Here is a 27,720-nt window from a genome sequence, read left to right on the forward strand (position 1 = left end):
ACTCTTGATAATATCTGGATAAAATTTTAAAAATTTCTGCATTTAAAAAATTTGAGAGGCTGGCCCGGTGGTGCAGCAGTTAAGTTTGCACATTCCGCTTCAGTGGCCTGGGTTCGCTGGTTTGGCTCCCAGGTGTGGACATGGCACTGCTTGTCAAGCCATGCTGTGGTAGGCGTCTCACATATAAAGTAGAGGAAGATGGGCACGGATGGTAGCTCAGGGCCAGCCATCCTCAGCAAGAAGAGGAGGATGGGCAGTAGATGTTAGCTCAGGGCTAATCTTCTTCAAGAAAAAAAAAAATTGAGATTCTCATCGAAAGAAGCTTATTTTTGTCCAGATGACCTGAAGAAATATTAACAAAACTTAAGGTGATTTCTTCAACTTTTATGTGCATTTGCAAATTATGATAAAACCAAAAAGAAAAAATATAAAGGGAAATAAATGTCTACCTGGATGGTTTTGTGTTTTCTTTTCTGTCTGGCGAGTCTATCCTGTAGTCACATTGACTCACCAAGCTTGTTATAGCTGATCCAATAGAGCGAGTAAAGAAGCGTCATTGCCACATCCCAAGACGTGACCAGGCTCTGCTATCAGGATGGTGAACAGGCTTCACCGTGCTGTGGATGATATGCAGCTCTTTCCCCCACACCATTTCCAGTTTAAATAATCAAAATATTGCGTGGAATTATTTCTATTTTCAGTCAGACCATTTATTTTACATATCAGGTCAAAAAAATTACGCAAATTGTTTACATTCATTTTAGCCTTCTTTTCTCTACCTTTCCCCATGTTTTGCATTTTAAAACAGCCTTATTGAGATATAATTTGCATACCATGCAACTCACCAATTTCAAATGTGCATTTAAAATTCAATGGCTCTTAATATATTTGCAGAGTTCTGCAACCATCACCTTGATAAATTTAGAACATTTTCATTACCCCCAAAAGAAACTCTGGACCCATTAACTGTCACCTCCCCCATCCACCCCAGCCCTCTCTTCCCCCTCCCCTCCCCTTTTTTTGTTTTTAAAGATTTTTTATTTTTCCTTTTTCTCCCAAAGCCCCCTGGTACATAGTTGTGTATTTTTAGTTGTGGGTCCTTCTAGTTGTGGTACGTGGGATGCCGCCTCAGCATGGCTTGATAAGCGGTGGCATGTCCGCACCCAGGATTCGAGTTGGCGAAACGCTGGGCTGCTGAAGCAGAGCGCACGAACTTAACTACTCGGCCACAGGGCCGGCCCTCCCTCCCCTTTTTAAGACATCTCTCCCAAGATCTTTTTCTATGTCTCTAATGAGTTTTCTGGATTTACCCAGACCCTCATCTTTAGGAAATTCAGAACTATCAGTCAAACCCAGTGTAGTGTGTGTGGTACTGAGGAACACAAGCAAAACACCCCTTGGTTATTTTTCTTCAGTATCCTAGTCATGAGAGAATATTTGCATCAGTGCATGTTTAGATTAGGAAGAAGCACATGTTTCCAGAGTGAAGGATGGAGAGACTCTGAAATACAAGATCAAAGCGACTAACAGCTGTTGGGCACCACCAAACACTGCCCATGATATTGGCACAGCACCCCACAGTTTGCAAAGCACTGCCCAGTTGGGAATGACACCAGTCAGTGTCCAGTGCTGTCCCTCTGAGAATGTACATGGCTTTCATGGCTCTTTAATTCAAATCCTTTTGTTCTCAAAGAACTTTATGTACCAATGAGATGGATTAGCTTCATTTACAGCAGGTCTGTGACTCTTCAGAAATTCAAAAGCATAATCTCCTACAAGACACACCACTCCTGCTGCAGCAAGGTGAGTAAATTCCTGAAGGAGGTCTAGCCAGTAATTGCTTTGAAATGGCCACTAAAACTGTGGGATATTAGGTTTGAGGGATCATAAGAGACACCACTCATTTGTTACTATGTGAGGTCGGCTAAGGAAGACTGGCTGGGAACCACAGTTGTTAGATTTGGCAGATTTGGCAAATTAGAAGAGGAGCTTCTCTGGCCTGGAGTGAATGTGTGGGGGGTGGGGGTGGAGATTGACGAGGAGGGGTCAAATCAGGGGAGGAGTGGGAAGAGCATTGGCCTGGGAGCCAGGAGACCTGGGTTCTGCTCCCAACTCTTTGCAGGCTTTTGAGCAAATCTCTTAATTCTTCTGGATCTCGATTCCTGAGATGCAATGATCTCCAGGTACCTTCTAGCCTCCTAAAATTCTGAGACAAAATCCCAAGCATGAGTTTGAGAATTTGTACATTTAGAAACATATCCCCTCAATTTTATTACTGCTTGTTTAATATGCGGTTATATTTTTATTTTGCAAACTTGATTTGGATGGAGTTTTGTGATGATTGTCGTCATTATTATGCAAATAATCATTTGCAACTACCTGAATTCATGACGTGCTTCCTCCTCCTAATACACTAGATGGCACTATAGGCGAGGCAAATCAAGTTAGAATGGGGAGAAACTGACTACATTGCTAATTTTGGTAATCAGAAAGACTTCAGTCTTCTCCAAGAGTTGCTGTTGTCAACATCTTCAGAAAGATGAGTGAAAACTGCCAGTGTTGGACATCTTAATATCAGGATAATGTCGTTTTGTATAGTGGCTTTCAAACTTTGTTACTGTGACCAACTTGTAAGACATCTTAGACTGAGATCCAGTACACACACACACACACACACACATGCACACACACATATGCAAATGCAACAAAATTTCACGAAGCAATACTAAACCTTCTTACCTGTTACGCATTTTGTGATAATTCTACTGCATTAACCTGTACTGCTTGTAATCTAAGTTGATTTCACGACCTGCAGTTTGAAAAAAACAACTATCTAGTGAACCTATCAAGATATATCAGTCTCTACTTAGCACTTGGCACCATGGCAGGTACTCTGGGCGACTTGAAGAAATATTTAATGATACTTCCATCTTGTGGGAAAGAGAAGAGTTACTTTGCAAGACGTTTGAGAGCGACCTGTAAGACACTGTGAAATTATGCCCACGGGCTAGAAAGCAGTGGAAGCAGATGATTAAAGTAGAGATTGTATGGAACAGCTGGATCATATGGAAGCCTTTGCTCTGATGTGAACTTTTGTTGAGGAAATTACATAGTTTGGAAGAAAAGTAGTCACAAAAAATAAAGCATATTCTATTAATATAGAGTTCAAAAATGTGAAAACTAAACAATATGTTTTAAAGGAGGCATACACAGTTGGTAAAACCATAAGAAAAAGGGAATGATTAGTATAAAAGTCAGGATGGTAGTTACTTCTGGTGGGAGGTAGAGAAACCTCTGAGAGGAGCATGTGAGGGAATTTCGAAGATACTGAAGGTGCTTGGGGTCTTTCCCAGGGTGGTGTCTGTTTTTATTATTATTATTATTAAAAATGAATGGATGTTTTATACACTCTTCTATATGAATTATATGTTCATAATAACAAATACAAAATAGCAAAGAAGATTACTGTAATTGCCTTCTCGATCTTTATTCCTTCTTGGTAATTCGCTTTCTGGCGTGGTAACCCTCCCTAACTAAAGGGGTCTCATCAAAGACAGAGGGAGAAATGTACCCTGTGTCATTTTTTCAGAATGGCCTGTTATGCATTTTAAAGCTCTCCTGATGTCAGATCTGTCCGTGAGGATGAATTTTGATTTTAGAAATAGTCAAATCTGCTAATAAAGTGTGTTCTTAAATTGGATGAGGCATAACTTCAAATAACAGGACTATCCAAAAACAGAGAGTTGGTTAAGTTGTTGTACATTATCTGCGGTCATTAATTAATGAAGTTATGTTTTAAAAAACTTTTAATTACTTGGAAAAATACTTACAAAGTGTTTTTAAGAAAAAAAACAGGTTATCAAAACACATGAGAAGCTTATGTAGTAAGAAGACTGAAGGAATGTGACCAAAAGGTTTTGTTTTTTTCTTACGTCTTTGTGTATCGTCCTAGTTTTCTACAGTAGCCACATACTATTTTTGTAAATGTGGGCTAGAGGAAGACTGTGGTTATTGATCTACACTGAAGACAATGTTTTTTCTTCAAGATTGGCCCTGAGCTAGTATCTGTTGCTGATCTTTCTTTTTCTACTTCTCCTTCTCCCCAAAGCCCCCCAGTACGTAGTTGTATATTCTAGTTGTGGCATGTGGGGCGCTGCCTCAGCATGGCCTAATGAGCGGTGCTAGGTCCACGCCCAGGATTCAAAGTGGTGAAGCCCTGGGCCACCAAAGTGGAGCACGTGGACTTAACCACTTGGCCACTGGACTGGCCCAATGAAGACAATTTTAAATGTTTTGAGTGATGGAATAAAAGCATGGCCTGCCAACATGACTGCTTTGAAGAGTGACTCCATTTAAATACATCGGGTCTGACATATTTCTTTAACAATGTCACTACTTTAAAAAAATTACACATTATTTTTTAGAGCAGTTTTAGGTTCGCAGCAAAGTTGAGTGGAAAAGACAGAGAATTCCCATATTTCCTCTGCCTGTACTCATGCACAAGCTCCTTCACTATCAATATCCCACATCAGATGAACCTCATTGACACATCATTATCACCCAAAGTCTGTAGTTTACATTAGAGTTCACTTTTGGTGGTGTACATTCTATGGATTTGACAAATGTATAATGATGTGTATCCACCATTATAATATCATGCAGAAGAGTTTCACTGCCCTAAAAATCTTCTGGCTCTGCTTCCCTCCCTCTCCTCTAACCCCTGGCCACAACTCATCTTTTTATTGTCTTCACAGTTTTGCCTTTTCCAGAATGTCGTGTAGTTGGAATCATACAGTATACAACCTTTTCAGACTGGCTTCTTTCACCTAGTAATATGCATCTAAGTTTGCCCCAAGTGTTTTCATGGCTTGGTAGCTCCTTTCATTTTAGAGCTGAAGAATATTCCATTGTGTTGATGTACCACAGTTTATCTATTCACCTACTGAAGGACATTGTGGTTGCTTTTTGCGATTATGAGTAAATCTGCCATAAATGTCAGCGTGCAGGTTTGAGTGTAGACATAAATTTTCAGCTCTTTTGGGTAAATACTGGGTCCTATGGCAAGAGTATGTTTACTTTTGTAAAAAATCACCAAACTGTCTTCCAAAGTGGCTGTACCATTTTGCATCCTCACTAGCAATTAACGTTGTTAGTGTTTTGGATTTTCACCATTCCAACAGGTGTGTAGTGGTATCTTGTTGTTTTAATTTGCCATATCCTGATGACATATGATGTTAAGTATCTTTTCATGTGTTTATTGTCATCTGTGTATGTTCTTTTGTGAAGTGTCTGTTCATGTCTTTTGCCATTTTTAATTGGATTATTTGCTTTTTATTGTTGAATCTTAAGAGCTCTTCATATATTTTGGATAACAGCCCTTTATCAGATGTGTCTTGTAAATATTTTCTCCTAGTCTAAGTCACTAGTGTTTATGTTACATATTTTATTACTTTGAAGATTGTAATTTTCCTTTAATCTCCTTTTCTGTTGGACTTCTGAGAACACTGATTTTTATTTATTTTAGACTAAATTCAAAGCAAAACATTTAACTAACAGCATCAATAAAACAACAAATGTGTGTAAAGCTGTGTAATAAATAAAATGCAAATTCATTTTTAAAAACAGTAACTACCTTTTGAATGGCAGAAAACAACATAAGTTTTGGTTGAATAAGTGAAACTTTGTTTTACTTGCTGTGTTTTCTAGCAATCTGAGTAAAAGCTTATCACCTTAAGCAACAACATTTTATTTGAATTGTTTTGGATGGATATCTTTATAAAATAGGTTTAGAGTGTTTTACATGCCTCCTTAAACAGCAAATATTGAACGTAATTGAACCTCTTCATTATGACTTTGAATTGAGAGAATAGTGCATTCAAAAAACAAGAAGCAAACGATGTGGAAAAGGAACAATCAGAGAATAAGAACAAACTCTTGGAAATTAAAAATACGATAGTCTAACTAAATTCTGTAGAATGGTTCAAAGACAAGGTGAAGGAAATTGCCCCCAAAAATAGAAAAAAGAAACAAAGAAATGGGACACTATAGGAAAAAAAAAAAGAATCCTAAAAGATTAATCTGGGATACGCCCCATTCAATTAATAGAAGTTCTTAAAAAAAGGAAAAGAAAACAGAGAGGAGTGATTTATCAAAGAAATAAAAGAAATTTTCTAAGAATGGGAGCATGGGAATGTCCCGCTTGACAACAGCCAGCACAGTGAATGGAAAAAGACCCGCACCAAGGAAGTTGTATAATTTAGAACACCAGAGTTCAAAATAAGATGCTAAAGGCTGCCTGGGCAGAAAATACACATTACATGCAAAGGAATAAGAATGGCAATGCTATGCCCTTTCAAACTATCACATTTAAAGTAGAATCAAGACACTTTTGGCCGTGCAAATTCTCAACCACATTTATCTCTGTGTACCTTTACTCAAGAGGATGCAAACTGCTAAATGAAGCGAGTGAGCAGTAAAGGAGAAGACTCCATTTCTAGGGGATCCAATGCAGGGAAATTTCAAAGACCCTAGACCCTAGAGGGAGGGGGATGTGTAATTGACATACTATCCGGTGTATTTGATGGTGTAGAAAGTGATATGAGGGACTTTTACAGATGTGTTGGTGTTTGAAAATTAGCTATAGGTATATAGAAAGTTAGCCAAATTTAAAAAATGAGGCAATTATTCTTCTCAGAAAGATAATTTTGTACAGAAGTGGAAAAGTAACCACAGTACTTTTTTATACCATCATAATAATGTCATCACTGAATATTGATATAACTGTATGAGGAGGGGTGGGTGAGAATTGTGTAAGACAGCTTAATCCTCATCTACCTTAACAGAAAGTGAAGAGTTAATGTCTAGTATTCATATATCATGAAACAGTGGTATATTTAGAAACGTGGAGGTAAATAGCAGAAACAGAGAACGTAATTAAGGTTGTTGCTTCCAAGGAGTGAGTGGGGGGGTCGAGTAATGGAGTGGGGCAGAAGACCATTTTTTAAAAAAAATTTATAGTACTATATTATTCAGCCTTAAAAAGGAAGAGATTTTGACACACTGTGACATGGGTGAACCTTGATGACATTATGATGAGCGAAATAAGCCAGACACAAAAGGACAAATACTGTGTGAGTCCACTTATATGGGTTCCTGGAATAGGCAAATTCATAGAGGCAGAGAGTGGAATGGGGGTTGCCAGCGATTGGGGGGAGGGGAACAGAGGTGAGGAGTTATTGTTTAATGAATACAGAGTTTCAGTTGGGGAAGATAAAAAAGTTCTGAAGATGGATGGTAGTGATGGTTGCATAATAATTTGAATGTACTTAGTGCCACTAAACTGTACACTTGAAAATGGTCAAAATGGTAAATTTTGTGCTATATATATTATATCACAGTAAAAATGCAACTTAAGGGGCCAGCCCCCGGCCGAGTGGTTAAGTTCACACACTCCGCTTCAGCAGCCTGGGGTTCACTGGTTTGAATCCTGGGCATGGACCTAGCACTGCTCATCAATCCATACTGAGGCGGCGTCCCACACAGCACAACTAGAAGCACCTACGACTAGAATATACAACTATGTACTGGGGGGCTTTGAGGAGAAGAAGAAAAAAAAACAGGAAGATTGGCAACAGATGTTAGCTCAAGGCCAATCTTCCTCAAAAACAAACAAACAAACAAAAAGAAAGTTAAGTTAAAAAAAAAGCAACTTAAAAAGAAAAAAATTATAATGCTATTTGATTTTTAAACAACTGTACATATGGTTGGTTGGTTTGTTTTTTTAAAGATTGGCACCTGAGCTAATAACTGTTGCCAATCTTCTTCTTTTTTTTCTGCTTTTTCTCCCCAAATGCCCCCCAGTACATAGTTGTATATTTTAGTTGTGGGTCCTTCTAGTTGTGGCATGTGGGACACTGCCTCAGCATGGCCTGACCAGCCGTGCCATGTCCGCCCCCGGGATACGATAGGCGAAACCCCGGGCCACCGAAGCCGGGCGCATGAACTTAACCACTCGGCCACAGGGCCGGCCCCTTTACGTATGTTTTAATTTTATTACATTAAATTTTAGAAAGCTTTGGACGAATGCCTGTAAAGTTTTCATATGTGTCATGAGCGTGAGTGTCTGTGCATAGATTGTATGATGAAATCTGGGCCACCAGGGGTCTTTTTTACTTTTATCCAGTTCTTACCTGTGCTCTCCTTAGACGAAGATGTTAGATGACTTATTTTCAAATAAGGGAAGTATTATTGAAAGTAAGTGTTTTATGAATACATTTCAGGGGAATTTGAGATCTCAGATAAGTAAACACAGCACAATGTACAAATTCATCCAGCTTGAATAAGGACGTTATTACGCAGGGATGTCCCTTTTATGGCCCCTACTGCTCTCAGGGGATATTCTAAACGCTGGGCTGTGCAGTCTCCCTGGGTGGTCTGTTGGAACTGTCTCCACGTTTGTGCAGAGACTGGGTGGGACTCTGAGTGGACCTAAGATGTAGCAGCAGGTAAGTACCTGTGAAGTCAGAGCTGATTTCTGGCTCATGAGTTTATCTTTATCATCACATCCTTAACCTGGTCCATGTAGGAATGTGTGTGTTCATTTCTTTGTGGTTACCAGCAATAAAGTGCTAATTAGCTTGGCAGTAAGAGTTTAACTAGTAAAGCACAATCCTAATTTAAATCATTATGTCTTCAGTTTATAATCGAGAAGGCAGCTCCAAGAAGAAAATAACAATGGAAAACAACTTTATATGTCCTTCGAGACCTCAAAATGCCTTCCAGCCTTTAAGTCAGGCTTCTTGGTTTTGACAGGTTACATTTACCTTCAGGGGTTTATTGCTATAAAAGGAATGTTATATCTCATTGTCGTCCCATCTAAATTTTCCTTTTTGTTCACAGTACGAGATGAGGACAGAAGCACGACGAAAAAATCTTCTTATTTTGATTTTGCATTATTTAACACAAGAAGGGTATGTTATCTTACAAATATTTACACAGATGATTCCTCTTTGACTTCTACTTTTCCAGACATATACTTTTAAAAACAATTAATAGACTTTATTTTTTAGAGCAGTTTTATATTTACGGAGAAATTGAGCAGAAAGTGCAGAGAGTTCTCATTTACTGGCAACTCCCTACCCCCACCCAGTCACCCCTATTATTAACATCTTACGTTGGCGTGGTACGTGTGTTACAATTGATGAACCAATGTCGATATATCATTATTAGCTAGAGTCCATAGTTTACATCAGGGTTCACTCTTGTACAGTTCTCTGAGTTTTGACAAATGCATAATGTCATCCATCCACCATTGTAGTCATAGCACACAGAATAGCTTCACTGTCCTAGAAATCCCCTCCGCCCACCTATCCTTGCCCCGCCCCCACAACAGAGACCCAGACTTGTACTGCCTCATTTGCCTAGATATTTTCCACGTGATGCAAAGCTACCCAGCTCATGAGATACTTTCCCTTTGTTCAGGTTTGAAGAGAGCGTAGGTCTTTCAAATGAGGTTCCTGGGGTCCCATTCCTGGCTCTGTACACAGAAATAATGCTCCTATTCCTCATTTTTCCGTCCCTCAAAATAAAAGTGTTACATTTACCTGGACCATCTATGCTCAGTTCTGTTTTCCGTGCGATGCCCGTTCTATAACTGGCAAGAGGAGGAAATTGGAAGGCACTTGAGTTTGGCTACCTACCTCCTTTAAAAAGGAGCAAGCCCTTGCAATGAAGGCTGCTGACATGCTGGGTATTGTGAGAGGAAGAGAACTGATCCACAGTGTCTGAAGGGTACTGTTTAGAGCTTCCTTTCTTTTCAAGTTTCAGCCAGGAAGAAAATATTTAGGTTGCAGGTTTAGGGCTTAAAACTTTTGAGTTAGAGCAGTGCTGTCAACTGGAGTGATTTTTGCCCCTGGGGGGTCATTTCGTGATTCTGGAAAACTTTTTGGCTGTCCCACTGGCATCCAGTGGGTAGAGGCCAGGGATACTGCTAAATATCCTTCAACGTGTGGGACAGCCCCCACAACAAAGAGTTATTTGGCCCCAAATGCCAATTATGCCAAGATGGAGAAATCCTTCGTTAGAGCATGAAGAATCAACCAGCTACTGGCATTTTCCCAAAAGGCTGAATGAGCGTCTCTTCTTCCGAGACACAGAGTAGCTGCTAGTGAATCAGGGAGCTGCTGTGACTAAAAGTCAGATCTGAGAGCCCACTAGCCCTAGAGTTGGGGCGGAAGGGAGGAAAGAGATGAGGCGGGCCGAGGCAGCTGAGAGGGAAGCGAGAGTTCATCGTTGTTTCTCGGAACCAGCCAGCAACAGCCGTTTTAAATAAACCTATCTCCCTCTCCAGGGGAATGAGCATTCGAGAGACCTTGAGGAACTTTTAAATTTTATGGGAAGTATTAAGGTCCCCATTTTACACTTGAAGAAACTGAGACTTAGGGGAGTCAAGGAGCTCACTAAAAGTCAGCTGGCTCTAAGTGGGGGCACTTTCTAGGCCTGTCTCCCTCCAGAAGCCTTCTAGGGTCCTGTTCCTTTGCTCCAACGTGGAAGGTCTGATTTTCTCTGAGGATCACCTCAGGAAGATCAAAATGTGGGTGGGCCATATTTCTTGAGGTTTTTAATTCTTTTAAATATGGCGTTTTAAAGTCAGAAAATGAAATCTCTGCAACTGTACTTAAGCATTCTTTTATGACTCAAGTCATTAAAGGATTTGAGTTTTTCGCCAAAATTTCGGATGCATGCGTTTTGGGGACTAATTATAACACTGCACCTTTGAGCAAACTTTGTTAGTGAGTAACCTGATTTATTTTCTCCCCCTGACTGATCATGTAAGATCTTTAATTACAAAATGTGGCCTTTCTCATAACACTTCAATATCACAATTTTGGAAATGGCTTTTTTCCCCACTATAAACGTGATGGGCTGCACCATCTTTAACATAAAAACATTTCTCAGTCCGCTTACTTTGAAACACACAGTTCTATCAAACACTTCTCTTTTCAGTGTTGGGGATTTAAATTTTACTTAAATAATAAACAACTCATTCTTTCCTCGTCACCACCAGTCTCAGACTAGAGAAATGAGTGCTTCCTCTCAGACGGTTAGCAGGCAGACCAGTCAACTGATGCTCAACTGCTAAATCTCTGTGTCCACACACAGAAGTGGGGTAGAAGCGAGAGCCCAAGCAGAACAAGGCTGAATTTGGTCCTCTCTGTGCCTCTGTTTCTCCATCTGGAATAAGGGGATGTTCTTGAAATTGATGAGCCAGGCGGTGGGTTGTTCCTCACCATTCACCACCCATCTATGGAAAGCAGTTCCAAGGGCAGCATGGTGCCAGGTGTCTGCTTTGAGATAAGGGCTGGTGGGTTAGCCTGGTAGGAAGGGCTTCCTGGATAGGCACATGGTCTTGGGAGGCAGACTGCCTTGGTTCAAATGCCCACTCTACTCCTTGGTAACCAGTGACCGTGGGCAAGTTACTTATTCTCTTTTTTCCTCAGTTCCCTTGCCTATAAAATGGAGTAATGGGAGGTGGTGTTCAAGTATCAGGTAGATGCTGTTAGTATGAGAACTAAATATGTGACATGCTTAGTATAGTGCCTGACACAAGGTAAGCACGTATGAGCACTTGCTCATTTTACTATGGAGGATGTGGAATTTGGATTTTACGCTTTTAATACCGAACCTGGTTCATCAAAGAACTTAAAGCAATTGGAATGTGGGTTTGGCCCATTTTGCTTTATCTTTTTATTAAATCTCAGCTCCATTAAAATAATCCTGGGCTAAGACACCTCAAGGCTGTGTTTTCTAAGTGTGTGGAACAGTGGTTCTGCAGAATGTTAATAGATGTTACGTTAAGAGAGTTTTGTGATCAAATAAGCTTGGCAAACATTGGGTAAAACTAAGTTAAACAGATTCCCTTATTTCAGGACTTCTCAGATCATCTGCTTGACTAATGTGCAATGGGAACATCTGTGCTAATGTCACAGTATTCAGGGTTTTGCAAACCAGTTTGAACAAGGAACACATTTTTTCACAGGCCATCTTTAGGGACTAGTTTTCCATGGAAAACTTTGAGAAATGTTGCCTTCATAGATTAATCGACTCTTATAAAACTTGAACTCATCTTACAAGAGCCCAGGACTGTAAGCATAGTGTTAATAGATGCTCAGTACATGTCGTTTGAATAGCCACTGAGGAACTTACTGGCATGTAGATGGGTAGAATAATTAGAAAGCAAGGCACAGTCGTTTACACAGATAATTCTTGATTTTTATTGTAATATATTTTGTATTCCAGAAACTCTATCAGAAAGTAGAACTGTAAAAACAAAAAGCCAGAAAAACAAAAGTCAGACTAGCTATCCCTTCTCCTGCAGGTGCTGTTGCGGCCTGGAGAGCTTACTGCGTGTTTACAAAGCATGCATTTCCCCTTTCTGCCACAAGATGGCCCCTTGCATCTCGAGTCAATGTGAATTCTGCTAGAGTTGCATTTTCCTGAGACCTGCTGGGAAAGGGACTTAGGAGTGAGTTATCAAGATGAAAAGCGAACTATGGGTGTTTTTAAGGACATATCAGTGGCAGAAAAATAGACCGCCTTTAACAAAATACTAAGAATTTAGCAAAGAAGATAGATGATTGTGGATTGGAATAAACAATTAGAGAAAGCTTTGTAGAGAAGGCGATGTGAGCTGGTCTTGAAAGATGTGTAGAATGTGGATAGACAGATGTGATGGACGAGGACATTCTAGGCAGGGGCAGAGAGAGAAGGGGTGTGGCATGAGCGGACAGTTAGGGAAACATAAAGAGCAGAGTTTGGATGCGTGGGGGAGAGTTGGTAAAATCAGACAGTGGATGGTCATGGATGCTGGCTCTTGTAAGACTACAGGTGCATCTCTCTGGCCTGAGTGCTTGTTAAGAGCTTTCCCATCTCCTGCCGTGCTCTGCTCATTACTGCTCGCTCCTCTTCCTGGAGTCCTGTCCTGTCTGTTGGTTAAGAACCTCTAGCGGCTGCTCTTGCCAAGCCTCTCAAGTTCAGACCTCATTCAAGCTCAAACAGGGTAACAGAAACGTACAGAAGCAATCTATACTTATTCCCCAGATCAATTAGTTTAGGAAATACGGGGCCTGCCATCACCTATTCTTGTAATTTTTGTTTAAGCGAAAACTCCGTGATCCTGGAAAGAGTTCAGAATATAATGTGATGTCAGTAAAGACCACAAGTAATAGTGTGTGTTCCCATCTTCCGTCATTTTTTTTTCCTGCTTTACCAGTGCAGATATGTAAGTCTATGTGTGTTTAGTCATTGAAAAGTGTTTGGAAAAATAGAGAAAATGTTGATAGTCATTATCTCTGACTGGTTGAATTTTCTTTTGACTTATGGGTATTTTTTAATTTTTTCTTAAGTGAGCATGTATTACTTCATGCTAAACACAAATTATTAATAAAAAAATTGATTTAGTTTTTCTCTCTGTAAAATGGGGATTAAGACGTAATGCAGAAGCCTAATGAGCCATCAATAAGTACAGAAGCTGACTGACTACAGTTCATTGACGTTTGCAAATTCTTTAAAATTAGCAAGGTCGTTGGACATAATCTCTTTTAAGAAACCTCTTTTAAGAAAGTTCAATCTTCCAACTGGCCTGAATCTGGGCCAGGGAAGAGAGCACAATAAAAAAAAAAAAAGGTTTTCTCCTTCTATCTTCCCAAGATTCAAATCAAACAGATAGAAATCTGACCTGCAGCAGGAATTCTTAATCTGAGATCCTTGGATGAGCCCCTGAAATTGTGTGCTAATTTGTACATATTGGCGCATGTGCACATTTCTCAGGAGAGAGTCCTTGATTTTAAAAAGAAGTTAAGAACCAGGATTAAGACCTGGAGAGTCTTTCCACTTTCAGAGGACTGTGAGAGAAGGCCTCTGCTTTTATCGCTAAGCTCACTTAAGTAGGACAGTCTTTACGAACAAATAAGTTGAAAATGACAGCGAAGAACCCACGGTGTAAACACTACTTACGTACAGAGGCACCTGGTAGTGTAATGTGTGACTGATGAAAAGATTACCAGAAATAATACATCCAGGTGGATGATGTCTTCTTAGGCTAAACTTCCTCGATGATGTTGACCAACATATTTTTGGAATTTCCTTCAGAGCTTATGATATATTCTTTTGAATTGCCTCACTTTTGAATTTCCACCACCTCAGTGGTGGTAAATCATACATTTTGGGGTTGAATTTGGGTTTTAGCAGTTGCAAAATGTTACCTAAAATGAATCCTGGTAAATAAAGAGGTAATCAAGTTGGGCAAATACTCATTTTTGGTTACTAATGGGTAAAGGTAAATCACAAGACTTCTTCTTTGATTTACTTATTTGACTTTTAATTACTCCCCAAAACATTTTGAACAATCATGATGTCATTGGAATAAATATGTAGCTTCCAGAGGCAACCTCTTTGAAAGACAATGTTTGGCTACATTTGATGTATATGGGCTCCTTACTCTACAGGCAAACCTCACATATTTTAGTTTTCATCTAATGTACTATTTAATATAAGCATACACTTTGTATTGAATCTCTTTGGATTTTTAATGCTGTTAGCCTTTATTCTTTTTACCCAGTTAATTTTCTTGTTTTTTTTCTTTTGTGAAACGGTCAGATATATTGATACAGCCAATGCTTTGGAGCAAGAAACTAAACTGGGCTTACGACGCTTTGAAGTCTGTGACAACGTTGATCTTGAAACTATTCTGATGGAATACGAGAGCTATTACTTTGTAAAATTCCAGAAATACCCAAAAATTGTCAAAAAGGCATCAGACCCAGGTATTTGGCTATTTTCTAGAAATTAGGCTCTATCTTGTCTTTAAGATTAGTGTTTCTTCCTCATTTTATTCCCAGATAGATGGTGCCCCCCTGTCCTGCACTGAAAGAGTAGACCAGGAAGATTATTTGGCTTCTCTTAGATCCAGTGCAGACAATTTAAACATGATCTTCTGGACATTGACGTCCCTTTATTCGTGTTGGCATTTATTTGAGGAATGTGTGTTTTAGGGCAATGAAAGCAAAACCCCAGTATATCACAGGTACTTTTTAGAAGAACGACATTACTTTCATTTCTTTAGAGGTGGAAAGAGCTGTTAGAAGAGGATAAATGACAGAAGACTTTTTTCTTGCTAGGAAGACCTATTATCTATCTTGAAAACAACATGAAAATGAGTATTGGTGAAGCTAATAGCTCATGTATAGATAATGAAATGCTTCTGAAAGCCATCAATCCAGATAATGATCAATATAATGCAAAGACCCAGTATAGGTTAGCAGTCAAGGAGGCTGGCTGGAGGAAAGATCTAAAGTGAGGGCCCTATGTTTTGTAGTAACATTGACTTAGAAGTCTGTAAGTGGGGGAAGTAATTATAAACCAAGGGAGATCATTGTCCTGTTTACAAGGCACTTGTTAAGCCACAGACTTTAACATTTCATGTGGGGACCAGGAAACCAAGAGGAACATCAATTAAAAATAGCCAGGGCCGAATCTCAGAGCTGGAAGGGCTCTGAGAAAGAAGTATTTTATCTGAGCTCCCTTTCAATGCAGGATTCAGAGCTTGGCATCCTTGGCTGGTTTTTGCATCCAGGTGTTGGTAGAGAAAGCACTGAATCCTAACCATTGGGCCACCAGGACTATTACTGACATGATCTGATTTCTAGATTGCACATTTCTAGAACCACATTCTCCTGGGATATTGGATATAATGTCTTTATTTTAAGGTAAACTGGCAGAGTATGACTGATAAATGTTCTCTGCCAGACTCATGCAATCACCCTGTTGTCCCACAGATCATAGCAAAATGGTGTCAAGTTTATGAAAACTTAATGAAATGGTAATTATAAAGCTAGCCCACATTGGAGTTGCCACTAGGTCCATAGTCTCCAACATGTTTAATATCTGAGGCCTTTGGGGCCCTGTAGGAAACGCTCATAAGGTCCTGTCCAAAATGCTCATAAGTCATTGGGTCCAAACCAAAAGGTCCTTAATATTTGGTCTTCTCCAAAACGCCCATGGAGACATTTGGCTCACGCCAAAAGGTCCTCAATATTTGGTCCTGTCTAAAATCATTTGGCATGGGCCAAATATGCTCATGGACATTTTGGACAGGACCAAATGTCAGGACCTTTTGGCATCTACCAAATATCTTATGGAAGTTTTGGGCAGGACCAAATGTCTGCTAATCGAAAAATCACTTCCTCTTAAAAATAAAATTCTTTCCTTTTCTCCCAATATTTGTTTTGCTACAGCAGAAAATAATTTGCCACAAAGAAGTGGAGGAAAGACCAGAAGGTAAAGTGAATAGTAACTCAACTTGACCAACTCAGCTCTGGGAATTTATGGGATCCCTTTCCAGAAGATTCTCCAGGGCAGCCCTGTGACTGTCTACCAGCAATACCAGACTGCGGTCATGTGACCTTGGTGGGCCCAGTCATGGGTTCCTCTCATATTACAGACAGGCCAGAGTCTGTTGGTTCTCCTGGTTTTGCCACAAATAATTTTATCCAGTGATGCTCTGTCTTTCTAAGCTGTGTGGTATGAAAAGTATGGACTTAAGAGATTAAAAGACCCAGGGTCAATTCCTGGCTTTGCTACTTATAAGCTTGGAATAAGTTTCTGACACATAACGAGTTCCAAGCACATAGTGAGCGCCCAAGAAGTATTGTGTTCCCTTTTTAAATCATACCTGTCATTTCTTTGTGCACTCCCAAATCACGTGTTCCGATTGTCTAAGGAGAATCGGGTGTTTGTTTTCCCCTCCTTTTCTCATGCTCATCTTATATTCCTTTCTCCAGCTTCTCAAATCCAAATCTCCTTTGGGACTTGTAGCATCTGATTGGAGCCCTTCTGTCTCCTGACCATTCTGGGTAGACACAAGCCTCCCCATTCTTGCCTCAGTGTCCTCCCCATTTCTCTCTTCCTGCTCCCGACCAACAGCTCTATTGTCAGAGCCTGTTCAGAAATGATCAAGAATGCAAGGGCGCTGTTGCCGAGGATGGCACAGCTCTGGGGCGTCAAGCCTGTGGATTTTTGCTATTATAATAAAGCCCAAACCTCAGGGGAAAGTTAAAGTGGGGTTCCAGTAGGGGCCACACAACCCTTCAATCAGTAAACAAAATTTTTAAAAATCTTACAATGTAATTGAAAGAAGAAAACTTAGATTGTGGGCATAAGCAACTCATCAGGTCCTCAAGAGGTGTGGTGAATTCTGCGGCCCTGATAAGTTCCCTGCTCTTGCGACTCCAGTCCTGTGTCTGCAGCCTAAGAAGGAAGGGGCAGAGGCACATCACCTTTTATAAGCGATGCCATCTGGAATCGTTTATGAAGTAGTCGTGGAGCCCATGCATGCTTCATGATCACACACACAGTAATGCTCTGCCCCAGGCTCCCTGTGCTTTGTGCTGTTCTTTAGGAACAGTTTTATTGTTTTGACCAGAGTGCTATTTTTTTATTTATAGTTTCCATAAAACTAGTCAAACTCTGGTAATAAATGATAACTACTTGTGAATAGAAACAGTGAGGAGCATTTTAAGAGGCCAGCTTTGGAACGCATTTGGGTTCTGAGTATTTTTCAGCCGTGCATTCACGCCTGGAATTTCCTCAGCGTTTCTCACCCGGCAGAGCCGTTCTGTGAGCGAAGGTCCCTGGACGGCTTTGCTTCCCTTTGCAGATGGAGCCTGTGCAACAGCTGGGCTTTCCTCAGCTCCTCTCTGAGTAGATGTTTGCACATGGCAGGCATAAAGGTTGGAAAGCAAGTGGTTGGAGTCAGGAAGGATAACTAGGAAAATAATGAATGGTGTTTGTTTATAATTTTACCCTCAAAGATAGTTATTGAGATGAGAGGTTGTGTCATGAGACTGGCTATTAGCAAATGAAAGTGCCTTTTCATAATTCTTGCATCCCACACCAGAGAGCAAGCTCACAGTTTACAGATTTGCAGATGACCCAAAGGAGGAAAGGTTATTTAATGTGATGGGTGACAGAATTAAGGTGCCAAAAGATCTTGACAGTTTGGGAGATGGGCCCAAAATAACAAGATGAAATTTAATGAAATAAGGTTTAAGCTCTAACCAGATTCACAACAAATGCTCCCCCATTACAAAATCAGAGATTTAGAAATTAGAGTTAATTGCAGATGCAATGAGAGTCAACAATGTGATGTGATTGCTGATGTGGTCTCGTGTGTTATCAATAGAAAGAAGGAGGTGACTCTATTGGTCAGAAGACAGTGGACAAAGGGAAGGTGACCAGGATGAGGAAGAATCTGGGAGCCAGTACCTTAGGAATGAGTGGAGCAACCGGAGATGCTTAGCTTGAAGAACAGAAGACTTAGGGTTGGGGGGTGGGGGTGTGTGTGGTTGGAACAATGTAATAGGGGCCTTCACTCTCTGAAGGGAGATGAGTTGAGCCAGCCCTGATGGCCTGGTGGTTAAAGTTCCATGCTCATCACTTCGGCGGCCTAGGTTCACTTCTTGATCATGGAACCATGTCACCCATCTGATGGTTACCATGCTGTGGTGGTGGCTTACATGGAGCTGCTGGAACAACTTGCAGCTGGGATGTGCAACCTTGCACTGGGGCTTTGGGGAGGAAAGAAAAAAAGAGCTAAAGGGGGATGGGGCCTTCTTTGCAGAATTCCACAGGGCACATCTAGGACTGGTGACTACAGTTAAAACAGGGTGAACTTGGTTCCATATTAGGAAAAATCATTTACATTACAGTCATTACATTTACAATCATTAGAGCTGACTGGAAATTAATTGCATTGCTTTACACATTAGTGCACTTATCTTTGGTCATGTTAAAGCAAATCTTTTTATTAGTTGCTTCCAATGGGAAATCAAAGTGGGAAAATAGAGTCCTCATTCCCTGCCAGCCCCACAAGGACATAGAGGAAAATTTAGCAATATATAACCTCACTCCATTTCTTTTCTTCTTTTTCTTTTAAAGATTGGCCCTGAGCTAACATCTGTTGCCAATCTTTGTCTTTTTTCTCCCCAAAGGCCTAGTACCTAGTTGTACATCCTAGTTGTAGGTCCTTCTAGTTCTTCTATGTGGACGCTGCCACAGCATGGCTTGATGAGCAGTGTGAGGGTCTGTGTCCAGGATCCAAGCCTGAGAACCCCAGGCCGCCGAAGTGGAGCGTGCAAACTGAACCACTCAGCCACGGGGCTGGCCCTTAACATCACTTCATTTAAAACAATGCTATTCAGGGGCTGGCCCCGTGGCCGAGCGGTTAAGTTCGTGCGCTCCGCTGCAGGCGGCCCAGTGTTTCGTTGGTTCGAATCCTGGGCGCGGACATGACACTGCTCATCAAACCACGCTGAGGCAGCGTCCCACATGCCACAACTAGATAGACACACAATGAAGAATATACAACTATGTACCGGGGGCTTTGGGGAGAAAAAGGAAAAAATAAAAAAAAATATTTAAAAAAAAAAAAAAAACAATGCTATTCATAAGGGTTTGTCCTTGTAAAATGCTTGGTATTCATTTTGTAGTTATTTCATTTTTTTGTCAGCAAAAGGCCTGAGGGACAGACATTCTTATCCCCAGTTTACAGATGAAAAACAGATGCCCTGAGAAAGTGTTAGTTGTCCACTCTTAGGACACTCACCCCAGTGGGCCCAAAACAGGGGTCACCACGTGCAGACATTTGTGGTATTGTTGGTGTGGATCGTCTTTCTGGCCAAATAGCTATGTGTTTATATTAGACACGAACAAACTTTTTCTTTCCCACAAAGAAATGGAGTTGAAATAGCAGCCCTCTGAGCCTACTTAGAATGTGGGGAGAAATAAGTCTAGCAAACCTCCTGCAAATGTTAGGACAAAAGAACTGAGAGAACCAAACAATTGATGATGTGGGAGTTCATGTTCTGCCCCCCAAGCAGGTCCTGTCACTCTCTGGATGTCATCTCCTATCTAAAAACATTCCATTATTGAATTGTATGTCTACTTATGAGGATGTCGTGAACACGTTTATTTTACATTTGTATTGATGTATAACATATATACAATGCACATATACTCCTGAAACCCCACCGCCACTCCCTTCCCAGTCAATACTCCCCATCTCCACCAGAGTTAGCAACTATGCTGACTTCCAGCTCCCTCAATTTGTTTTGCCTGAAGTGAACAATATTTGATGAAAATTTTTTTTGTTAATATGAATAATCTGTGACAATGGAGATGAGGTAAGGTTTGCTTTTTTTCCCCAAGCCCCCCTTGATGTCGATCATATGTGGCATGATGAGAGGTATTTTAAGTAGGCAGGGACACCTGGATTAAACTTCCGGACCAATCCCTAGGTTTTCTAATGTTTCTTAATTGGAGCAGGACTCCTTCCTCCCTCATACCTTCCCCTTGGCCTGCGAGCTGCTCTTTAAGGAAGGTGAGAAGAAACAATGGGAGAATGCTTGTAAAGAATGTCTTCTTGGGGACAGAGAGCTCTTTGCAGAAGGGCTGGAGCCGTGTGGTGTGAAGGGGAAATGAAGAGGGAGAGTTGGGGGCTCCAGGAGGAGGTGGACCCTCTAGTCTGGAAGAACCCAGTGGGTAGACTGGAGGGAGTCAGCGCCAGGATGGACAGGGTGGGAGGATGGTGCAGATAGAATGACCCTATTGTGGTGCATCTGCATATGTTTCCAGAACTTTCTTTAAGTGTGCGACACAAGTTGTTCAGTTACCTCAAATTAAGTGGTTACAATAATTTCCTCCAAGGTCTTTGTTCCTTTCCCTAGGGTGATGAGTGACAGCTGTCAAAATCTTCCCAGGATCAATCAGCAGAGGCCTCGGTCCAAAAGCTCAGTGGGGAAGCCAGGGGACACCAAGACCCTCCATAAGGAGCATCCTAAGCAGGTTGGGATGGCTTTGCTTGGCGTCGGTAAAATCACAGGTGGCTGAGAAATAGCCCCAAGAACATTTATTTATTTTTTGAGGACCATGTTTTCAAATTGTTGTGTAATTTTGGCAGATTATAGATTTCTTCCTGTATGCTGGATTAAAACCACAGGCAAATCCCTAGGCTTTCTTGTTTCTTAATTTGAGCAAGAGGCCTCCTTTCCCCCCAGAACCCTTCCCTGGTCTGAGCGCTGGGTGGCGGGCCTCGAGGGGTGGCTGGGCCCAGTGAGAGCAGGAGTGCCTGGCGGCTGTAGAGCTTGCTCTGCCCATTGGAGGTAATTCTAGGCGGCAGGTCTTCCCGTCCTGAAGCATATCCCTGGGTTCCTAAGAGTAGGCCAGGGGTAGTGTTGAGTGTGGCTGGGCCTCAGAGTCTCCTGTTGGGTTTCTCCAACGCACTCCTGGTTGATCCCCACTCCAGACCTCCACACTGGACTTTCTGGGGGAGGAGATGAGCAGCAAGAGGAGAGAGCCCAGCAGGCGGTGAAACCGATGGCTCCTGACTCAGGAGATCCAGGAGATGCGAGAACCTTCTGGTTTAGGACAAAACATACCAGCTTTCAAAGGAAAGAGAACCAATGGAAATTGTGAAAAAGAATGGAAAGAATGAACGTGAAAGATGTCGTTAGAAAGCAAGAACCACGAAACTCAATTAGTCAAAAAGAACCTCTCACCCTCATGGAGGTTGTATGGTTCTGGCGGTTGCAGTCTGACTCAATGGAAGGGAGACGAGTCCCACAGGAGGCTGGTTGACACTGCTGCTTCTGCAAACTCAGCCACTCCTGGCCACAAACACCTCTGTCACAGGAGAAAGACAAGCCAGCGAGTGGGGATGGGTTAAGGCACAGCTGTTTCCTCCGCTGGAAAAGCTGTTCGGAGCGCAAGGATTCCAGGGACAGCTCCTTCCACACGGTCCAGGCAGATAGTTAGTTCATCTTGTTGGGTCTGCACAGAAGTGGCCAAATTATGTGTGGGGTTCCCCAGTTACAGCAGTTGATTTGGGGTGACGGAATAGGCAGTTACAACCAGCATCTCTAAGTTGCTTTCTGCAGCTAACTTCTCACTGTCTTCCTCTTTCTTCAGGAGGTTGACAATAATACCCACGTAGTGAGTGCTGACTTTGGCTTAAGTATATCAGGAATCAACAGAGGTGGCGGCGAAGACAGCGTCCGCCCGCAAAAAGTACGTTGGACTCACGAACCCGACACTGGAAGGGGAGATACATTTTTCTTTTTAAAAATGAAAATTAAAAAGTGTTATTTTTGTCAAACAGAAGAGTTAATAAGTCATGATCAAAGGGTGGCTATGAGGTGAACTGGGAAGAGCACTGGATGAGGATGAGAACCCCGGGTTCTGGTTTGAATCTCCTTTCTGGATGGAGGGACTTGAAGGAATGCCGCTTCTCGAAGGAGCTCAATTTCCCCATTTGCAATTGAGGGGTTTAGAAGGGATGGCTTCTAATGTCCCTTTCAGCTTGAAAATTCTGTGATTAAATGAATCAACATTGGCGTGACTGTTCTGCATTAATTAGGGAGTCATGGCCTCATACTCATTCTTTTCTGCCCCGTTGGTGGCAGTTGATAAGTGTGGTCACCTTTCTCCTTGGAGGTAAGTCTCCAGGCTTAAACATAATTTCACATGAACCATGAAACTTCAATAGATAGAAGATTGATCTCATCCTTCATAGATATTTTTACCCCTTTCATAATGAACCTTATGTCCTGATTTGTAAAAAAATAGTTTTTCAAACAGGAAAGATGCCGATTGGGTGGATGTAGGCAAAAAGTAGTTAAAACATGTCATTTGGAATGAACAGCGGCACCCACACCAACATATTCTCTTGATTGTAACCTCCAAAGTTGTGCTTCTTTGAGAGTCTTCTTTCTTTCTTTGATCAAGTTCTCAAAGCAGAGGACCGCTGACTTAGCTCTGGCCAGCTCTTCTCGGGCAAACCAAACTCTGGGTGTGTGTGTTTGGAGGGGAACTGAGAGCATCTCCCTGGAAATCAAGGGGAGCTGCCTTGCTAGCCCGAACTGGCTCCTTTAAGGGCCTCAGTTATATGTAATTGCTGTAGATGATGCTATTTGAATCAGTGTCTCCCATGGAGAATTATTTTCCTGTTCACCTTCACTACTTTCGCCATGTTTTCAGTCACTTTTCTGCCTAGCAATTTGTGGCTTAAGTTTCTCTCATGAAGGTCTCAGGTTGATAAGAATGGATGCTTCTGATCAGGTCACAAGGAAGGGACTTTTTAACCCAGCACTTAACCTTTGAAAGAGCCTGGCTATCAATTCTCTTTCCAGCAGAAATGTCCTCAGAGTAAAATGTGGGCCGTTTTCTCTCTAGCATTTCAAATGTTCGTCAGATGAATGAGGGTGTACAGCCAGGGGCCCATCTCCACAAGGAGTCTGTCATTGCCTTGTTAGGGGCCCTGGCTTCGGGGTTCTCAAGTCCCCTACAAATTCAGGAGGGGTGTTGCTCTTAAAGGCACCGGCTTTGGAGTCCACCTACCTGGGTTCAAACCCCGGCTCAGGCCTTTCCAGCTGTGTAGCCTTGAGCAAGTTGTTTAATCTCTCTGAGCCTCATTTCTCTCATCTGTAAAATGGAAACAATCACAGTGCCCACTGTAAATGTCACAGTGAATAGAGAGCCTTTGTGCTTACTGTGCCTCACACGTAGGAAACCCTCAGTAAACGCTGGCTACTCTTATTGTTACTTGTTTTTGCACACATTCTTGCTTTTTCCTTCTGCCTCTAGGAGAGACAAGGTGGCATTGGAAGGAGTATGGGAGACAAATATCTGAGTTTGAATCTTGGCCTTAAGTCATTTAGCTGTGTGACCCTGGGCAGATTGCTTAACTTCTCTGGCCTTACTTCCACATCTATGAGACTAAGATGCCAGGCCCGACTAGCAGAGGTGTTCTAAGAATTGTAAATAATCCTCACAAAGTAGCTTGTACACCTATTTTGTGCCAGGCACTCTCCTGAGTGGTGAGTGTACATGATAGTCACTAAATAGGAACTAGGGTTCCTCTTGCGCCAGTGAGTTCTCCCTGTGTGTGGAGTGTTTTAAAAGGACGAGACAATATGGGGGAAGTAGACATATACGGAAGCAGATGATATGTGTCAGGAACTGAAAACGCTTGTGAATTTTTATTCAAATTCAACTTCATCCTGAAGAATTTATTTACAGCTTGTCTTTTTTAGACACCCCAACTTGAGGAACTCATCCTGTTCATTATTAGTACAGGTTCTTTTTAAAGCTTCACTTGAAGTTTGCCCTGCATACCAAGGTCCATAAACGTGTCTTGATTTAATGAAGCTGAGCCATTAAGGGTAGTCTTCCCTCATGTTTCAATGGCGTAAATAACCATCCCTCCCTTTCAGGGCCACATCATTGACTTCCGAGGGCTGCTCACAGACGCCATCAAAGGAGCAAGCAGCGAGCTCGGCTTCAACAGCTTCGACTGTAACCCAGACCCCTCAGTAAGTGGCTAAGATGTGACAATCATCTCACAAACTGCCAAAATCTAGATGACTTTAGAAAGATAATTTTGAGTCCAGAGAAACCTTGAGATCAAGTGGAAGGTCACAGCACCCTGCCACCATTTGTGTCACCGAGATCTGTGCCCTGTTTTTCTCCCTGAATTATGGAGCAATATTGTAATGTGAGGCTTTCTGTTCCCGTCCCCAGGAACGACTGCTGAAGCCTCTGAGTGCATTTATTGGCATGAACAGTGAGATGCGAGAACTGGCAGCCGTGGTGAGCCGGGTAAGATCTGATATTCAATTCACAAATTTACGGAGGCGGATTGGGGCTCCTGGAGCATTGCGGGCTGCTTCTTTTATTAATAACAATAAATATGATCATTTATTTATAAAGTGCCCCCACTTGTGAAGGCACTCATATTGTTTAGAGGCACAATAATGCATGATAAATAAATTATAGAATCATAAAATTACAATATAAAAAGCCCACCAGCTCACTATAGAGGCCAAGAAAACCAAAAGAGAAAAAGCCTTGGAGAGGAAGGGACAGGTGAAAGGTTTTAGAGCAGAGCCTAGAGTCAAGGAAAGAAGCCTCTTAGGGCAGGAAAGAGCATGTCTGCGTCTTGTTTAAACAGTCAAAGCCTAGAAATAGAGATGTCAGGAGCTGATGATCACATAATTGGAAATTTCCATAAAACACAAGATTACTAGGAAATATCTTACCATCCAGACTACTGAGTTTTCAAGCTCTCCCCCAGATTCTAAAGGCAGTGCAGTCTAATGGTTAACGACCCAGGCTCTGGGATTGGTTGGCCTGGATTTGATTTCTAGATCCTCCTCTTTCTTGCTGAGTGACTTTGGGCAAGTTCCTTGGGAATAGAATAGATTCCTGAGTTATAACATACTTTTCTGATATCCAGAGATCTCATATTTAATGAAAGACTGAAACCTAGGCATGCTAAGAACGATGTTTATAATGATCCCCAAAATGCACAGATACTCTGAGGTAAGGAAGGGTTCCCTAGCCTCTCTGTTCAGTTCAGCAGCTGTTTACTGCACGCCTATTATGTGTCAAGGGTGTGCTGGGGGCTGGAGACACAAAGGGGAATGAATCAGACATAGTCACTGCCCGAAAAAGTTTCTCATCCCATGGGCAAGGTGCACTCTGAGAGCATAAAGGAGAAGTATTTTGCACCAAAAGGTGGGGAAGGTGTCAGGGAAGAAGATACACAGGAAACTGCCGTGTGACAAAGAGTAGAAAAGGGAGAGTGGAGGTGATCTGGAGGTGTATGTACCTGTGAAATTGTATGGCTTGTGCAGGGTTTCTACTGAGCCAAGTAAGGTGCAAGGAGTGGTGGGAAAGGGGGCGGGAGAGAGAGACCAGGCTCCTGAGTAAGGGTTCTGTGAACAGGATCCAGGGCTGGGGACCAGCCTGTAGGAGATGGGCATCTTTGAAAGGTGCCCATTGGGAGAGTGGAAAGATCCAATGTGCTTTTAGATAGCGTGTTCTAATGACAGTGTGGTGGGCGACTGTCAAAGAAATGAGATAGGCAGACCAGCTGTGGAGTTATCTCCAGTGAGAGAGGCTGAGGGATTGAGCCAGGCTGTGGTCACTGGGATGCATAAGAGAGCAGAGAAAAATATTTTTTATACACACAAAAGTCAATAGTTACATTACTGTTTTTGCAAAAGGATAACATGACTAGTGATGATAGAGTTGTAGAGAGGAAGTGGCCTGAAATGATTCCATCTGGAAACCTTTCTATAGAACTCCAGGCTCTGCTTGAATGCTTACGGTGATGGGGAGCTCCCCATCTCATGAGGCAGTCCTATTGAGTTCTGACTGATAACTTTTGATTGATGTAAGGAGGAACTATCTGTCGGGAAATTAAACACGACCATATGGAACTCAATGTCAACTCTAGAAGAGGGCAAGAAATACTGCTATCATCTGTGGATGCTTTGACTTCCAAGGGAGATGAATCCCTATTATGTGTGAAGCTTTTCCTAAGAATGTGTGGTAATAAGAATGTGAGTGGCTGGTGGGCCAGCACGCAAATCCATCCTTTAAAGACAGGCTGAGTTTCTCCAAGATTTTGGGAGACTGAGTCCTTTCTCTGTCATTCCATCCAGGAATGGATCGTGCATATTATGCACTGCCAAAATCACTTGTATAAATAGTTTCTCTAAAAGAAATTGTCACCTGTGGTGGAGGGACCTGGGAGGATGGGGGACAGGAGCGGAAGCATAATATCTCACCAGTATTTTAAAAATGTATTTTTATATTTTTGTACCGTGTGCGTGTATTACTTATTTAAAAATTAAATAAATACAAAAATATTTTCCAGATTGTTCTCTAGTCACTCAGAATGACTTTGGAAAGGAGGCTTTCTTTCTTTCTTTCTTTTTTTGATGTGGCATCTAGATTTTCAGTTTGCCTGAAACAGCTCCTACTGAGAAAGGCCCCTGAGTGACTGTTCTGAGGCGTCTTGTGAAATTGAAGTTTGGAAACTGTAAATTAGTTATCAGTAAAAGCTACCTTAATTGATTACCCTGGATGGTTGCCACAGGGCTCTACTCTGAGACGGGAAAACTGCACTTCTGCCTGGTTCTTGGCTTCTTTGAATTTCGTAGAAGCAATTGTTCCTGATGGAAGTAGGCAGCGATCACCAGGGAAAAAAAGAGAAATTGGTTTCAGAGGAGCATTATTTCTTTTATGCAACAAATTAAGAAAGTGTTTGCGAGATCAAGGAGCGAGAGAGAGGCCAGGCACCAGCTAGGAACCATGTTTCGCGGTAAAAGCTAATGTAATTTGAAGGCATGTTCTGTAGCTCCTCTGATGAGGGTCGTAAATCAGTCTGGTTTGCTATTGACTGAAGGCAGGTACAGTCCATTGTTAGGAGATTTTTTTTCTTCCCCCTAAAAGTACCATATTATATCATCAATATCTTCTTTAGGGAAAAATCACTGAATATTTTCACGGCATCCCTTTAGTGAACTAGCCCCAAATTACAGTGTGTATATATACATATATCTAATATGAAAAGTTTTATCACCAGCACTTTATGTCCTTTTGTAAGTCAAGTCTTTTGCTGCTCCTGTGTTTATTACAGCTGTGGAGGAAAACATTAGTTTTAACAAAATGATCAAACGTGCATTGCAGGACATCTATCTCCATAATCCAAACATAAAGTGGAGTGACATTATTGGACTCGATGCAGCCAAGCAGTTAGTCAAAGAAGCTGTCGTGTATCCTATAAGGGTAAGGACGGGGAGCCTCTCGGGAGCTGTTTCT

General features: G+C 41.7%; 1 protein-coding gene across 8 annotated transcripts in view; it reads left to right on the forward strand.

Annotated features, from left to right (window-relative positions):
• The window catches only part of KATNAL2 (katanin catalytic subunit A1 like 2), a 78,955-nt gene that overhangs the window by 23,928 nt on the left and 27,307 nt on the right, over window positions 1–27,720 (forward strand). For 4 of the 8 annotated variants that reach the window (XM_070221032.1, XM_001498712.7, XM_005612882.4 and 1 more), the window contains exons 2-9: window positions 8,899–8,969; window positions 14,656–14,822; window positions 16,293–16,335; window positions 20,781–20,898; window positions 22,021–22,119; window positions 24,324–24,422; window positions 24,631–24,708; window positions 27,589–27,687. In XM_070221032.1, coding sequence (XP_070077133.1) covers window positions 8,899–8,969; window positions 14,656–14,822; window positions 16,293–16,335; window positions 20,781–20,898; window positions 22,021–22,119; window positions 24,324–24,422; window positions 24,631–24,708; window positions 27,589–27,687 — 774 coding nt within the window. The remainder of the gene's footprint in view (window positions 1–8,898; window positions 8,970–14,655; window positions 14,823–16,292; window positions 16,336–20,780; window positions 20,899–22,020; window positions 22,120–24,323; window positions 24,423–24,630; window positions 24,709–27,588; window positions 27,688–27,720) is intronic. The other 4 variants (XM_023647756.2, XM_070221033.1, XM_023647754.2 and 1 more) reach the window with 2 other exon arrangements.

The sequence above is a fragment of the Equus caballus genome, chromosome 8, assembly GCF_041296265.1.
Source record: "Equus caballus isolate H_3958 breed thoroughbred chromosome 8, TB-T2T, whole genome shotgun sequence".
NCBI lineage: Eukaryota > Metazoa > Chordata > Mammalia > Perissodactyla > Equidae > Equus > Equus caballus.